The sequence below is a fragment of the Penicillium hordei genome, assembly GCF_028827395.1.
Source record: "Penicillium hordei strain IBT 12815 chromosome Unknown utg000002l_segment0_segment0, whole genome shotgun sequence".
NCBI lineage: Eukaryota > Fungi > Ascomycota > Eurotiomycetes > Eurotiales > Aspergillaceae > Penicillium > Penicillium hordei.
The window spans coordinates 2,090,811-2,104,529 of record NW_026623143.1 but is presented as its reverse complement, the minus strand read 5'-3'; the positions used below and the strand labels follow the sequence as shown (position 1 = coordinate 2,104,529).

At 51.5% G+C, this 13,719-nt stretch overlaps 6 protein-coding genes across 6 annotated transcripts; 3 read left to right on the top strand and 3 right to left on the bottom strand.

Moving 5' to 3' along the window:
* Window positions 1–34: 34 nt before the first annotated feature.
* Window positions 35–1,302, bottom strand: N7537_004082 (mitochondrial 37S ribosomal protein uS5m; the record flags this gene model as incomplete). The annotated part of the gene is made up of 2 exons (XM_056895140.1): window positions 35–256; window positions 309–1,302. 2 exons carry the CDS (start codon window positions 1,300–1,302, stop codon window positions 39–41), a joined length of 1,212 nt encoding a protein of 403 aa, XP_056754888.1. The 3' UTR covers window positions 35–38.
* A 393-nt stretch (window positions 1,303–1,695) lies between these two features.
* N7537_004081 (tRNA (uracil(54)-C(5))-methyltransferase) lies at window positions 1,696–3,291 on the top strand (the record flags this gene model as incomplete). Its single annotated transcript, XM_056895139.1, has 1 exon — window positions 1,696–3,291. The coding sequence occupies one exon, from the start codon at window positions 1,696–1,698 to the stop codon at window positions 3,289–3,291; it is 1,596 nt and encodes a 531-aa protein (XP_056754887.1).
* Window positions 3,292–3,694: 403 nt separating this feature from the next.
* Window positions 3,695–5,212, bottom strand: N7537_004080 (actin-related protein 3; the record flags this gene model as incomplete). Its single annotated transcript, XM_056895138.1, has 4 exons — window positions 3,695–4,594; window positions 4,665–5,020; window positions 5,094–5,116; window positions 5,178–5,212. 4 exons carry the CDS (start codon window positions 5,210–5,212, stop codon window positions 3,695–3,697), a joined length of 1,314 nt encoding a protein of 437 aa, XP_056754886.1.
* Window positions 5,213–6,186: 974 nt separating this feature from the next.
* On the top strand, window positions 6,187–7,834 carry N7537_004079 (threonine aspartase 1; the record flags this gene model as incomplete). The annotated part of the gene is made up of 5 exons (XM_056895137.1): window positions 6,187–6,293; window positions 6,354–6,553; window positions 6,613–7,488; window positions 7,562–7,671; window positions 7,727–7,834. Coding segments are annotated over 5 exons (1,401 nt in total), but the record flags the coding sequence as incomplete, so codon positions are not given.
* A 606-nt stretch (window positions 7,835–8,440) lies between these two features.
* Window positions 8,441–9,639, bottom strand: N7537_004078 (TFIIH/NER complex subunit TFB4; the record flags this gene model as incomplete). The annotated part of the gene is made up of 2 exons (XM_056895136.1): window positions 8,441–9,534; window positions 9,594–9,639. The coding sequence occupies 2 exons, from the start codon at window positions 9,637–9,639 to the stop codon at window positions 8,441–8,443; spliced, it is 1,140 nt and encodes a 379-aa protein (XP_056754884.1).
* Window positions 9,640–10,794: 1,155 nt separating this feature from the next.
* Window positions 10,795–13,382, top strand: N7537_004077 (UNC45-central domain-containing protein; the record flags this gene model as incomplete). Its single annotated transcript, XM_056895135.1, has 2 exons — window positions 10,795–10,875; window positions 10,950–13,382. The coding sequence occupies 2 exons, from the start codon at window positions 10,795–10,797 to the stop codon at window positions 13,380–13,382; spliced, it is 2,514 nt and encodes an 837-aa protein (XP_056754883.1).
* Between the last annotated feature and the right edge of the window lie 337 nt (window positions 13,383–13,719).

Sequence of the window (13,719 nt, the reverse complement as noted above, 5' to 3'; positions counted from 1 at the left end):
CGCTGGGACAAAACAGCAAGCTAAGGCTATTGCAGGCCCTAAATCTTACCTGCGTAGTACACCTTGCGCACATCGACAATCTTCTTGCCGAGTGCGTAAGCAACCTGCTCAGGGTTACGCTGGCTCATGAGTGCCTCGTAGGCGGCCTTGACCGTGTTCATCTGGTTCCTTGAGCGACCAACTCGGGCGGACAGATCGTGAATTCCGCCAGCGCGGCACATCTCATAGATGAGATATTGGACACGGAGTCCGAAGCCTATTATTGTTAGCAAAAAGGAACACGCCTGGGGTGATGGATCGAGACATACCTGGTGGACGGTGCATCAGCTGCAACTCTGTCGCTCCGACCTTGCCCTTGACATCGCCATAGATGGTTCGGTTCTCGTAGCGGGGAATGGGCTGCATGTTGCGGATAGCACGGTATTGCGACTGAATCTTTGCATCTGAGGCTTCATCGGACTTGGCCTCACCGATACCGAGTAGACCATTGGCGTTACCGGCAATGGAAAGACGGTATGCACGGCGGACCTTTCCTAGTCGAGTCTGGTTGGTGACGCTGTGTGAAACGAGAGTCTTGGTGCGGAGACCCTTGACCTGGCTCTCCGTGTAGCCTGTAGCCAGGAGCAAGCTCTTCAGGGCATCTGTCATTTCCTCGGCCTCCGCTGACCGCTCCTTCTCGCCCTTCTCGGCGGCTGTCTTCTGCTCTTCTACGCGGGGCTCATCGATGGTCTCACCAGGTCCGAAGAGATCCGGAACAAGTGCGCTGTGCGGGGCCAGCTCGCTCTCTTCCTTGCCGTGGGTGACGCGCAGGTTGTCGGCGAACCTAACAAAGTCTGCACCTGTCGCGTTATCAGGCATCTCAGCGAAGAACTGGCCGAAGTCCTTCATGAAATCGTCCTCGCTCTTCAGCTTGAAATTGTAATCCGAGTTCGACTCCGGGGCGCGCTGGTGTCGATCAATGCCGGGCTCAATCACCGAGAAGTCGTCGATGTATTTGAATGACATGGGATCACTGCGCTCGTTCATCTGTTCTGCGAGATCCTTCGGGTCGATAGCGGCTTCGCCGGCTTCGATGGCGGCCATCTGTGCCTCCGAGTACTCCTTGGCGAGCTTGGCCTTCTGCTCTTCCGTGTAGGGCTTGTAATCATCCACCCGAGGAGCCTTAACATTGGGGAACTTGGGTTTCCGGTTCGAGAGAGGCGCGGGAGTAGGATGGAATTGGCGTCGAGGGACTCGCGTGCTTGGGCCGGCAGCACGAGTGAAGCTGCATAAAAGGCATCGTGCTGGCCGTGTGATGTTCATGATGACGGTGCAATGAGCTCCCCAGCCAACGATAGGCCGGTTAAGAGCTTTAAAAATAAAGAAAAAGGCGAAATGCGGAGACAATTGGGGGACGCAAAGGCAAAAGAGGCCAGTCGGAGGTGAAGCGTCGGGATGAATTTCTTTCTTGCGGGCGGTCAGTCCCCAACCAATCAACGACGCGTTAGATGCGTTTCTAATAAATTTCCCATTTGATGATTTTCGTTCCAGAAATTATTTTGCTGTCGCTTTCCAACTTATATGTTTGCAATACGGTCATCTGCTAGGCACTTGACTTCTTCTTTGTCTTCTCAGACACTAACGGCTCTTCAAGTGCGGCCAGCCTCCAAATTATATTATCAACGCCGTTCAACGAATGCGCCAGTCCCCGCAATAATGCAGAACGGTCCTAAGAAACACTTCGACGGCAAGCGCAAGAAGGCGAAGGTCGACAAGAACAACAAGAGCAGTGGACATGATGAGGTCCTGCTTTGCGATATCAACCAACTTCTGAAACGCAACGAGACCGAACAGGACGGCGACAGCGAGCCTCTGTCCCTTCCCGAGAAATTCACTGAGATTGATGTCAAGATTGTGGAGCTTTCCTCAACAGGTGATGGCCTAGCGCTCTCCGAGAATGGGAAATATGTCTATGTTGTTCCGTTCACGGTCCCCGGAGATACCGTGCGGGTCAAATTGGTCAAGCATTTCGAGCCATTGTCATACAGTTTGACCGATTTTGTGAAAGTGATCGAACCGGGCCCCCAGAGAAACGATGCGCTGATTGGATGCAAATACTTCGGAGAGTGTTCTGGGTGTCAGCTTCAGATGATGTCCTACGATGACCAGCTTGCTCACAAACGGCGCATTGTGGAGAAAGCATATGCCAATTTCTCTGGGTTGATCCCAGAGCTTGTTCCTACCATTGGAGAAACCTTTGCTTCGCCCATGCAATTTGGATATCGCACAAAACTCACGCCGCATTTCGCACATGGTGGCGCCGGCAAAGGCTCTAAGGAGGACAGCGAAAAACCGCAGGTCCCCCCTATTGGATTCACATACAAGAACCGACGACTAGATATGGACATCGAAGACTGTCCCCTGGGAACAGACATTGTGCGTCGCGGACTCACTAGTGAGAGAAAACGAGTTGCGGAGAACATCCGCTCTTACAAGCGGGGTGCTACTCTCCTGATGCGGGAGTCCACCGCACGTATCCCCAAGGACGCCGCGCCTACCGCCGAGGGAGAGACTCCCACTGTCGGCGGGATTGCCGCCACTCCCAACGCAGACACGGGCGATGTGATCCGCATTGAGCGCGAAAACTACATCGAAGAGAAGCGTTGCGTCACAGACAACAACGCCACATCTTTCGAGTACGTCGACGACTATATCTTCAGCAACAAAGCAGGTGCCTTCTTCCAAAACAACAACTCAATTTTGTCTGGCTTCACAGAGTATATCCGCTCGCAAGCTATCCCCGCGGGCAACGACCAAGATGCAAAGCCCATCAAGTACCTCTTGGACGCATATTCCGGCTCGGGCCTGTTTACAATTACCCTCTCCCCATTGTTCAAGTCCAGCCTCGGTGTCGATATTGGAGGTGATTCTATCGTTTCAGCACGTGAGAATGCTCGTGCAAACAATCTTCCAAACACGGGCTTCGCTGCTGCCGATGCTGCTACTCTCTTCAAGGACGTTCCGTACCCATCAGATCAGACATTGTTGGTTATTGACCCCCCTCGCAAGGGTTGTTCGGAAGACTTCCTGCGCCAGATGCTTGATTTCAAGCCGCGTCGTGTTGTCTATGTCAGCTGTAACGTCCATACCCAGGCTCGTGACGTTGCTGTTATGGTGCAGGGTGATGAGAAGCAGAATGTTCGCTATGAGATTGAGAGCGTCCGTGGCTTCGATTTCTTCCCTCAGACCGGTCATGTGGAGGGTGTGGCTATTTTGAACCGTACTTCTTTCCCTAACACTGAGACTGTTTGAGTGATGGGATGCCTGAAAAGTAATATTCTTGAGCCTTTTGTGGAATATATATTTGCCTGATATAGCATACTTCATGGCGTTCTTGGGGGGGGGGGAAATGTCAAAAAGCATGATGGCAATAGTGGATATGTACCCTTTTTAATACATTTTCATTTTCATTTTCGATTTTTCGCCTTAAGATATTCAGGCCATATATAGACTGCCAATTATCCCTACCTTATAAATTGGCATCGAGTCCACTGTAGTAAATGCCGATGAACACCGGCGCCAAGCCGTTTTGAGGTAAAAAGAAAATAGAGAATACCACCGAGGAAGAAAGAAAAGAGATAAACAAACTATGAACAAAAGGCTGAGCTACATCGATTGACAACTATCTAATGATAAGGTTCACTCATTTCCCCCCCTACGAGCTTCCTGGGCCACCAAGCAGCGCGAACCGCCGGACAATGCTGGGACCTATCTCGTCATACTCGGCCTTAGTGTGGCAGTAGCTCCGGAACTCAGGCGTCTGGCCCAGCAGACTACCTCCGAACCAGGGACCGTGGCGTTGGCGCTTGTGGGTGACAACAGCGACATCAAGACCACCACTCCGTGCGCCACCGCTACGAGCCTCGGAGGCACGGATTCGTGCATCCACTAAGTGACGAATGTCACGTTGTAGACGACGACCAAAGTCCTTGTACAGAGTAGAACCACCAGAGAGCACAATGTTCTTGTAGAGACCTCTTCGGACGTCAATGGGGGAGGACTGGATGACGCCGTCAACAACATTGGGAAGCGGGGTGAGGAAGTCGGACGAGTAGATTTCGGGGTTGAAGAAGATCTCCGGAGCGAGGAATCGTTCGTATCCAATATCGATGTTTATACTCCGCCCGTTTGGCGCACTGACGGTGTGCTTCAGGAAGCGATCTGGCTCGCGATCGTAACGTGCGAACTCCTTGACAATATCGGGGCTGACGTAACAGTACTCCTCCTTCACTTTCTCTGCTGTCTTCAAGCTGCTGTCGGGCTCTCCACGGTCACGTAGCAAGCTCTGCACGAAATATGTGATGTCTCGTCCGGCAATCGGGATACTCTTGATAGAGGACCCGATGACGTAGCCCTCGGCGACAGGGATAACGTGGGTAACACCGTCACCCGAGTCGATGACCGTTCCAGTCAAAGATCGGTCTGTCACCTTTGAGGATGTCCATGACGCAGCAAGGGCGAGCACTGCTTGAACAGCAATGTAAAGACCGGCACAGTTGAACGACTCGAACATGATTTCGGCGGTGTTCTCGCGGTTCTCGGGAGGGTTGAGAGGCTATAGTTCAGAAATGTTAGGTCTCATCATGATAAACGCAGCCCATTGGCGGCATGTGCAGTCGCCTTACAGGTTCAGTGAGTAGGAAGTAGTGGTCCTCGGGCTCCACGCGCAGATATTTGAAGATCGAGTTCGACCAGAATCGTTCCATGTGGTCCCAGTTCTCAATCTGTCCATGCCGGATCGGGTAGTTAACACCATATCCTGGGCCACTGCCCGCAGCCAGCGCTTCATCGCCGATAAAGAAATCCAGGTCCTCCGTGCCACGCTTCGCGGACAGGTTGGAGCTACCACTGCCAGCACCTAGGAATGAGGGCTTGTTTGCGACTGGGGGCCGGCCCCCGGAGCTTCCAGTACTTCCAGCACCGGCCTTGGTTGCAATTGCGGTCGGGAATACAAAAGAGGGGGAGTCGTTACCGGCGAAACCTGGAATAGTGGAGGCAGCATGTCAGCCTAATCTGTGATCGCGAGCTCCCTAACCACTAAAGACAGCACATACCAAGCTTGGAATAGCCAGTTCCACTAAAGAAAAGTTTAGAGTCAGCACCAGATATTCCTTTGATCCTTGCAGCTGTGAACTTACTTGTCCATGACAACGGCTGGTGTTTGGGACGCCATGGCGGGTGGTTGGGCCTAGGCACGATCACAATGTAGCAAGGAGTTGAAAGAAGTGTAGGCGATGTATAGAACGAGGCAATAAAGAGGGAATCGGCTGAATCTCAATTGGTAGCCGAAATCGCCCTAACTTCAAGAGACCAAGAGGACAGGCAGACAAGGCGGGGGGAGATGCAGTGCCCGGAGGTCAGATTACCTAAGGCGCCACACGTCAACCGGTGGACATCATGTGCCGGGAAGTATCAAAATATCCCCAGGGCTTCTTCAAAATAAGAAAAAGAAGCAAGCAACCACTGAAGGTATACCGCCTCAATGATGCTTATTCTACCTCCTTTCAGCTGAAATGTGAAACTTAACCAAAATGGCAAGAACGACCAGTGTTATGAGAACTCCCATAAATTTGCAATATTTTCTCACTGTCCATTCGCACATCCTCAATCCCTAACACTCTTATCCTTCCTCAGTCTTTTATTATTCCACCATTATCATTTCTGATGCGCGGGGCGCGTATAGTGCTGCCTTTCGTTTTCTGTATTCTTTTCTCACCTCGACACGGATGGTCTCGCCGTAGGCTCTTGTCTTCGCTCGCTTCACTCCCCGTGCCAAAGTCGGCCATAGCATTAGAGCATTGGTTCCCAGTGGTTCTTTAGCCTGAAAGTCCAGGTTGTCGCTCGTTCCAATTTGAAGCGCAGGACTCACAAAGCGCTACTGCATTTTCATCGGCCATCTGCCAGGGCATTGCAGACGCGTCCAAAAGTTGCCAGTTCACGCGCCACCTCCAGAACTTCACTTCGGCCTGGTCTCGTGGCAACCTGCATATTCTGGACGTACCTGAATCGGTATATCATCTTTGATATTCGGCCCCAATCGGCAACGCTTCCCTTGCGTCGAGATTCGAGCAACCCCAACCTGATACCTCGATCAATCGTGCACAATCCTGTGGTAGATCCAAAGTTGCACTCGCCGACCCGGTTATTATGTCGCAAACGTCCGGGAATGATGGCGTTTGTGCCATATTCATTCATGCCGGAGCTGGCTTCCACAGCCACGAGAATGAGCACAAGCATTTGAAGGCCTGTGAAGTGTCAGTCTCAGTCTTTGGTACATTTGGTGGTTACACAGTCTAACAAGTGAATTGAATTAGAGCTGCGCTCAAGGCCATGGCTTTCCTAAAAAGTGGTGGCACTGCCATTGACGCCGTCGAAGCAGCCCTGATGGTACTTGAGGATAACCCGATTACAAACGCAGGGTTTGGGAGCAACTTGAATGCAAAGGGGGTGGTGGAAGGTGATGCCTCGATTGTTGATCATCACGGGCTAAGTGGAGCGGTTGGAGCTGTGCCCAGTAAGTTTGGTGTGTCTCTTTTTCTCGGAAAGTCTTTGTCTAACATGTGAGCCTATTAGATATCAGGAATCCAATTATGCTTGCTCGGAAGGTTTATGACAAGTCCAATGTGCAGATGGGCATGTCAAGGGTGCCCCCGAACTTCTTGGTCGGAGAAGGTGCAAAAGACTTTGCATGGGAGCATGGCATGGTGATCATGCCCGAGGAAGCCTTGATCTCGCCCGTGGCGCTAGAGCGTTACAATGTATGGGCGGCAGAAGTCAATGATTATGAAAATGAAACCCGCGGCGAAATGATAGATCCCTGGATTCGCCGGCCCATGACTCCCCTTGACGCTCGCCTTGAACGTCTCGAGCGTGCTTCTCAGCCAGGAGCTCGTACTGTTAGCCATGCAGTTGACGAGGAAATTAGAACCCTGCCCGATCCAACCCCTTTTTCAGATATCAAGGGGCGTCCCGGAGTATCGCTGGAGCATCAGACGCAGAAAAAGGCCAAGCTCTCAACTTCGCACCTACCCGTGCAGCCTGTCTCACTTTTGTCACCATCTCGCGATGGTAGCCCAGATGCCGCCGATAGTGAACAAAACGAGGAGGATACGATCACAGACACCGTTGGTGCGATTGCCATTGACAAGTTTGGAAATATCGCAGCAGGCTCTTCTTCTGGTGGCATTGGCATGAAGCATCGAGGGCGGATTGGACCTGCTGCCCTTATTGGCATTGGCACCCATGTTATTCCGCAAGACCCGACTGATCCAGACGGAACCACATGTGCAGTCGTTACATCTGGGACTGGAGAGCTCATTGCCTCAACACTGGCGGCAAGCACCTGCGCGCAAAGAATGTACTACAGTCAGATGATGGGCGACAACGGCCTTTTCACCCAGGTGATGGAGGAAGAGGCTCTCAAAGCGTGGATGAAAAGGGAGTTTAACGGTGCGTTTTCCTTTTTTTTTCCCCCTCGCTGTAATTTTCCAACCACTGACACTTGTTTGCTGTTGTCTGTTAGAACACAGCGCCGTCAGTAACAGCATTCTCTTTGGGGCCCTCGGAGTGGTTGTCGTGAAGAAAAACAATTTCGGCATCGAACTCTACTTTGCTCACAACACCGACTCTTTCGTGAGTCTTTCGTTATTTTCACTACGCAGGGCTAGTTGCTAAACATATCTCACAGGCCATTGCCTCTATGTCCAGCAATTCGAACAAACCATCTTGTCTAATGTCGCGAGGCTCTCGAGGAACCGTTGCCCAGGGAGGTTGCCGAATCGGTTTTCCAGATTACTGTAAGTTTTACCAACATGAATATATAGGCTGTGAGTACTGACACGGTTAATTTAATCAGAATTGCAATGCACCCTGGATGAGAACTACAACATAGTTGTAGCGAAGCCTCTTTGCTCTGCCGACTTCTGGTCTGTTGGTACTCATTAATGGACGAGGTGGTTTTCGCCCTCAACCACCTGTATCTGCTTCGATCCGGCCCCTCCCCTTTGCGTTCTCTGCGCTGCTATACCCAATTTCCCGTTATGTTTCTTGGCCATGCAACACCGATGTTTCACTCACATAGGGACAGGGTGACTAAACCAGCGATTGCTTTAACTGGCTGTCTTTCTGTCCCTGGACAGTCTCCTTTGAGACCGGGCACCAACAATGTGATCAGAGTATGTTTCAAAAAGCCCCGGCGTTCCTCCTGTGTGTACCTATTCGTTTCACACTAGTAAAATGAGAAATGTCCCAAATTATTTCCTTGTAAACCAGCTACATGTAGTGTTGCTCATAGCACCACGCCAATATGTGTTCCAGGAGTAATGCCAACCCGCAGTTGATAAAGTCAGGTCCCACAATATGGGGGTTTACCCTAATGATATGACCTTCCGTGGAAGAGATATCAAGGACCTGGAGTAGGTGTTGACATGGGCGTCCCCGTCCCGGATGCTCCATTAACACGCTTCTTCTTCTTCTTCTTCCTTGGCAACAGAGCAGGCTTAGCATTACCTTCGATGTCCAGATGCGTGCCACAAGTCATGCAGTCATTCCCAGGGGGCGGCTCGCAGAAGATACTGAGACAAATGGAGCATACGAAGCCAACATCAACCACCCGGCGATGACAAAAGCAAGCAGCCCGGAAATCGACGTCCACCCGCGTAGGAAGAACCAAATGGCGACGCGAGCGCTGATCTGGCAAAAATGCCATCATCAGGTACTGCAGCAGGCCTCGCGGCTCGGCAAGAGCCATATAAACGCCCTTGGTAGCATCTGATGCCTGCTGCAGGAAAACCGCATCACCACTGAGCTTGCACACATCGATGGGGATGTTCAAGCGCTGGCAGGCGAATATGCTGTTCATGACAGAGATATATTGGTGTGCAGCGTCGGTAGAGCCGCTCACAGAAATGACCAAGATACGGCTCTGCAGCCGCTCGTCCTCGTTCGAGGCTGAGTATCGGTTCGTGGCTGTGCTTCCACCCCCGCCGTTGCCGTTGCCATTGCCATCGGCCGCTGCGTCATCGCCGTTGGCACCACCGTGCTCCTCCGCCCAGGCGAGCGTGCGTCGGTTTATGTGGCTCAGGGCGAGGGTTAGCGCGCCCGCTAGCATCGTGGACATATTGCCGCGCAGATCGTCGCCGGTGGTTGAGTCCATTAATTCTTTGAGGTTGCGGGTGACTTGTTCTTCGACGATGCGGAAAGGACGGTATTTGTTCGTTTCGGGGGGTTGGGCGTCGCTTGCGCCGTTCATTGCGACATCGCCGTCACGATCGGCGGTGCTGTTTCGGGGTGCATTGTGCGATGGGTAGAGCCATGCTGCTTTTTGGCTGTGTGATGCGACCACGGCGACTTCGTTGGCATAGTTGCAGGCTAGGTGGGCGTTGATGAAGACTAGGATGTTGGCGATTGCTTTGGAGAGTGGGAGGGAGTCTTCGAGGATGGCCCAGGCGTGTGGGTTTGTGTCGATGACTATGGTGAGCAGGGATGGGGAGAGGTCTAAATGGTGATCTGGTTAGCTAGTTGTTCGCCTGTTGCAGAGGGCAGGGAATATTGACCCGTAGCTCCCAACTCATAATGCTCCGAAGCATCTACGGAATTCATTGTGTTGAGATGAGGGATCAGTCGAGGCTGGTGTTCATTATTGTGAGCTGGAGATCTCTTAGACTGATGCCAAGCCGGTTCGACTGGAGTCCCGAGGGTGCTGTATATACAGCTAGGATTAGATTTGAAGTCTAAGCTCTATCTAGCAGCACTCGGCATGTTAGTTGAGGATATTGAAGCGATAAGCCAGTCACGGGGTGATAACGACTGCTATAGCTCCAGGAGGGTTGAACTGTTTCTTCTTTATGTCTTTCCAATATATATCACCAACCAACGTCCGGACGTGAGTTTCACATGTTCTACATCCGAACACTGATTTGACTCTTCGGGATCTTCATTTGACTCATAAGCAATTCGGAACCTAGACTGGGGACTGGGATCTAACACTCCAATCGGATTGACCCCCGCACCGGTGAAGTCTTGGGTGACTGGAATTACCTCGAATTTATGAGCATATTTTGTTGAGAGGTGTTCTCCTTTTTCGGTCGATTTGAAAGACAGGACATCGTATCTCTTGGCATAAACCTGGAACGCGCCAAGATGAGACTATTGCATGTGATGTGCGAATATCATTTAGTGGGTTCCAGCGCGGAATACTCTGTACTATGTACCTATAGGAATGGCTCCAGCAACACCGGAGTCCGCAGCAGATGTCTTCGGAGCCCTTGGAACATGACCTCCGAGGTTGTAACACAAAAATAAAGGACTAAGTTCATATGTAAGCTGAGTATATGCTTATCGACAACGTGATGGCGTTCATTGCTGTGGTTGGTGTCTTATCGGGCCAATTGATAATGGCGATTCGTGAAGGAAATGGGTGTAAGATCCGGAATATTACAATGATGTAAATGTACATCCCAGACGGTCCGGGGAAAAGGTATATGGTGTCATCTAAAGAATTCAACCGGGCCAACGCGGCAAACCGAAATAAAAAAAAAGATATATATATATATTATGCGTTTTCCGTCTTCCAAGACCTCCTTTTTCCTTTTTCCCCATAAAAAGCGGTTGTCTGTTCCCACCTTATCGCTCTTCTCTCTCCGCTCCACCCCTCATTCAGGAAAAAAAAAAAAAACGCTTCCCCATCATCCACTTTAATTTTATTGAACTACAACTGGACTCTACATTCCTGTTCTTCTCTCGTGCAACCCTGCAATGGTTCAAGCAACGGGCGAAGAGCGCGCTGTACACCTGGCCCGAGAGGCTGTCGAACTGGTCGACGCGGGCCACCGAGAGGTACGTGACCTATGCCTTGAACGCCCCCTCCCCCCGGAAGGTAGCCTGATACTGATATGGAGGTCATTCAATAGGCCGCTTCCAGGAATCTTAGAGAAGCCCTTTCAATCGCCCCCGAAAACACTCAAGTGAAAGCCGCCTTCCTGAAGATTCAGCACGAAGACAAAGACGGCCACCAGCTTCTCGATCTCTGCCGCCGATACACTACACAGAATGATGAAAGTGCAGGCAAAGAAGCTGCTACATATCTCCTAACGGATGGCCTGAAATCCCCGGAAAACGTTGCGTTGGAATGCCTCAAATTGTTGCTCGCACAGCGCCCGCACTCTCTATCGACGACACAGGATGAGATCATATCTGGGTTGGTGCGACAGAACGTCAGTGTTCGACAATACTTCTCTACACAGCTTCAGACTTCTGTCACAGCATTCTTCGATGAGATATATGATCGGGGTGATGGAGCAGCGGTGTGTCTGGATACGGTGGTGTTGGATCCCACCGTGTGGACATCGGAGGAAACACGATCCCACTGCGAGAGTGAACTCTTCCAGCTGTTCATTGCGAAGTTGATGGAATCGGGCCACGATCTCGATGGCCGCTCTTTAAAGGGAATCACTCGATTGCTCGCTGTCCACGCAGTTGAACTTGAACATTTGATCGACGATGAAGGGCTGGAGGTGATCCTCTCATCTTTGGACAACCGGTTGCCATTGGAAGTTCGGAGCCAGGCGACCCTGGCTACTGCGAAATATCTTGAGGTCGCTAAGGAGACGGGCGAGAAGAAGCTTTTGACACTGATTATGTCCATTCTTGGTAAAGGCCGTGTCAGCGATCTTATCGTTGCTTTCTCGGCGGTAGCCGCCATCTTCCCCGTGGCTCCCTCTGCAGCTGCCAATCTCTTCTTGTCGGAAGAATTCATGGCCTTCCTGCTCCCAATGGCGTCGCGAGACACCAAGAGCAAGAAGGTGGAAGTTCCCGTGTTGGAACTTCTTAATGCGGCTTGCATTAACCGTCCATGCCGCGAGACAGTCTCAAAGAAATTTGGGGAATGGTTGTCACACATCCTGACCAATGGAAGTGATAATTGCTCGGAATTGGCTGCAGTGGCCCTGGCAAAGATCCGGGCATCCGAGCCCGAGAAACCCTCTACTGGCAACGGTAAGGTCTTGGAACAAGACACCGAGACTGAACTAGTTCATCGATTCATGGGACTGATGTCTGAACAAAAGGTTGAACACAACTCCCACGCAATCGAAGGACTGGCTTATACTTCGGTGAAGCCGTCCGTCAAGGATCAACTTGCCAATGATCCTGTTTTCCTACGAAACTTCATTACGGCTATAAAACAGGTCACCAGCGACTCATCCGTACTCTATGGCGGCTTGATGGTAATTTTAAACCTGACCCAATTCTTACCCAACCTATCCGAAGAGCAAAAGAAGATGGCACAGCTGAAGGACTACGCGGACCCGTCTACCGGGAAGGTGAAGGCAGCACCAGAAATAGATATTCGAGATGAAGAGGAAGCTGTCCTGGCACGATGTGCCGCCGTTATCGATGCAGGCATCATGACTCTGCTCGTTGAGTGTGGCCGAAAATCTATGCCTTCCACCAATGAGGTTACGGTAAAGATTCTACTATCCTTGACCAGGCCTCAAAAGTCCCGTGGAACACTAGCCCAGCAAGGTGCGGTGAAGCTGTTACTTGGTTTTGCAGCCCCGAAGCAGAGTAGCTCTGGCCCTGTGACGAACGAAACGACACGCATCGCATCCCATGCGCTGGCCCGCATCCTCATCTCCGTTGATCCTTCACACGTTTTCCCATCATCTGGATTCCCTCAGGTTACATCCGCCGTCCGTCCCCTTCTCTCCCTCCTCCCATCGCCCGACACTGCCTCGTTCTCTGCCGACCAACCCCGCGACCTACTCCCAGTGTTTGAAAGTCTCCTAGCTCTGACGAACCTCGCTTCGTACCCGCATGACGACTCTGCACCCGAACTCACGGTCCGGGAAGGCTGGTCTGCAGTGGAAGATCTCCTTTTGTCCAGCAATGCTCGGGTTCAACGAGCTGCCTGCGAACTCGTTTGTAATCTGATGACTTGCGAGTCCGGTGTTATCAAGTTCGCGGATGGCTCCAAGCAAGCCGCCCAGCGCCTTCACATTCTGCTGGCTCTGACTGACGCCGATGACGCTCCGACGCGACGGGCTGCCGGTGGGGCTCTTGCGATGTTGACGGAGTTTGATGCTGCTATAGCAGCTGTCCTGGACCGACCACGGGGTGTTGAATTGCTGTTGGGATTGTGCCAGGAGGATGACGACGCTTTGGTTCACCGAGGTGTGGTCTGCGTACGCAACTTTACTTGCATTGCGACAGGTGACATCGGAACCCGTGCCAAAGCCGCCGTTTGCGCCGCAGGAGGAATTGCTGTTCTCACTGCGTGTCTTAAGAAGACAAAGAACCAAGCAGTGCTACAGGCTGGAGTAGAGGCCTTGAAGCCGCTGATCTAATGACAGCCATGACTGTTCCATGTCTTTCGTTTTTCACACAGACTCTTTCTTTTCTTTTTTTTTTTTTTTGCGTTTTTCATTTGCATGTGGCTTTGGGATGGACTGGCTGATCCAGTGGTGTTTTTTTTTGGAAGTTTTTTCTCTTATTTTCCATGCTTCTTTTTTATGAGTTTCCGAGATGACCTCCTGACCATGAGCACAGCGACGGATTTAGCGATTGCTTTTTTCTTAGGACGCCCAAGGGAGGCGTCCGATCTATGGAATTCGGCGCACAGAGTATAATGGGTGCATACTAGCTTTTGACATAGAATTATGAATGGCTCGGTCTCAACCCCCG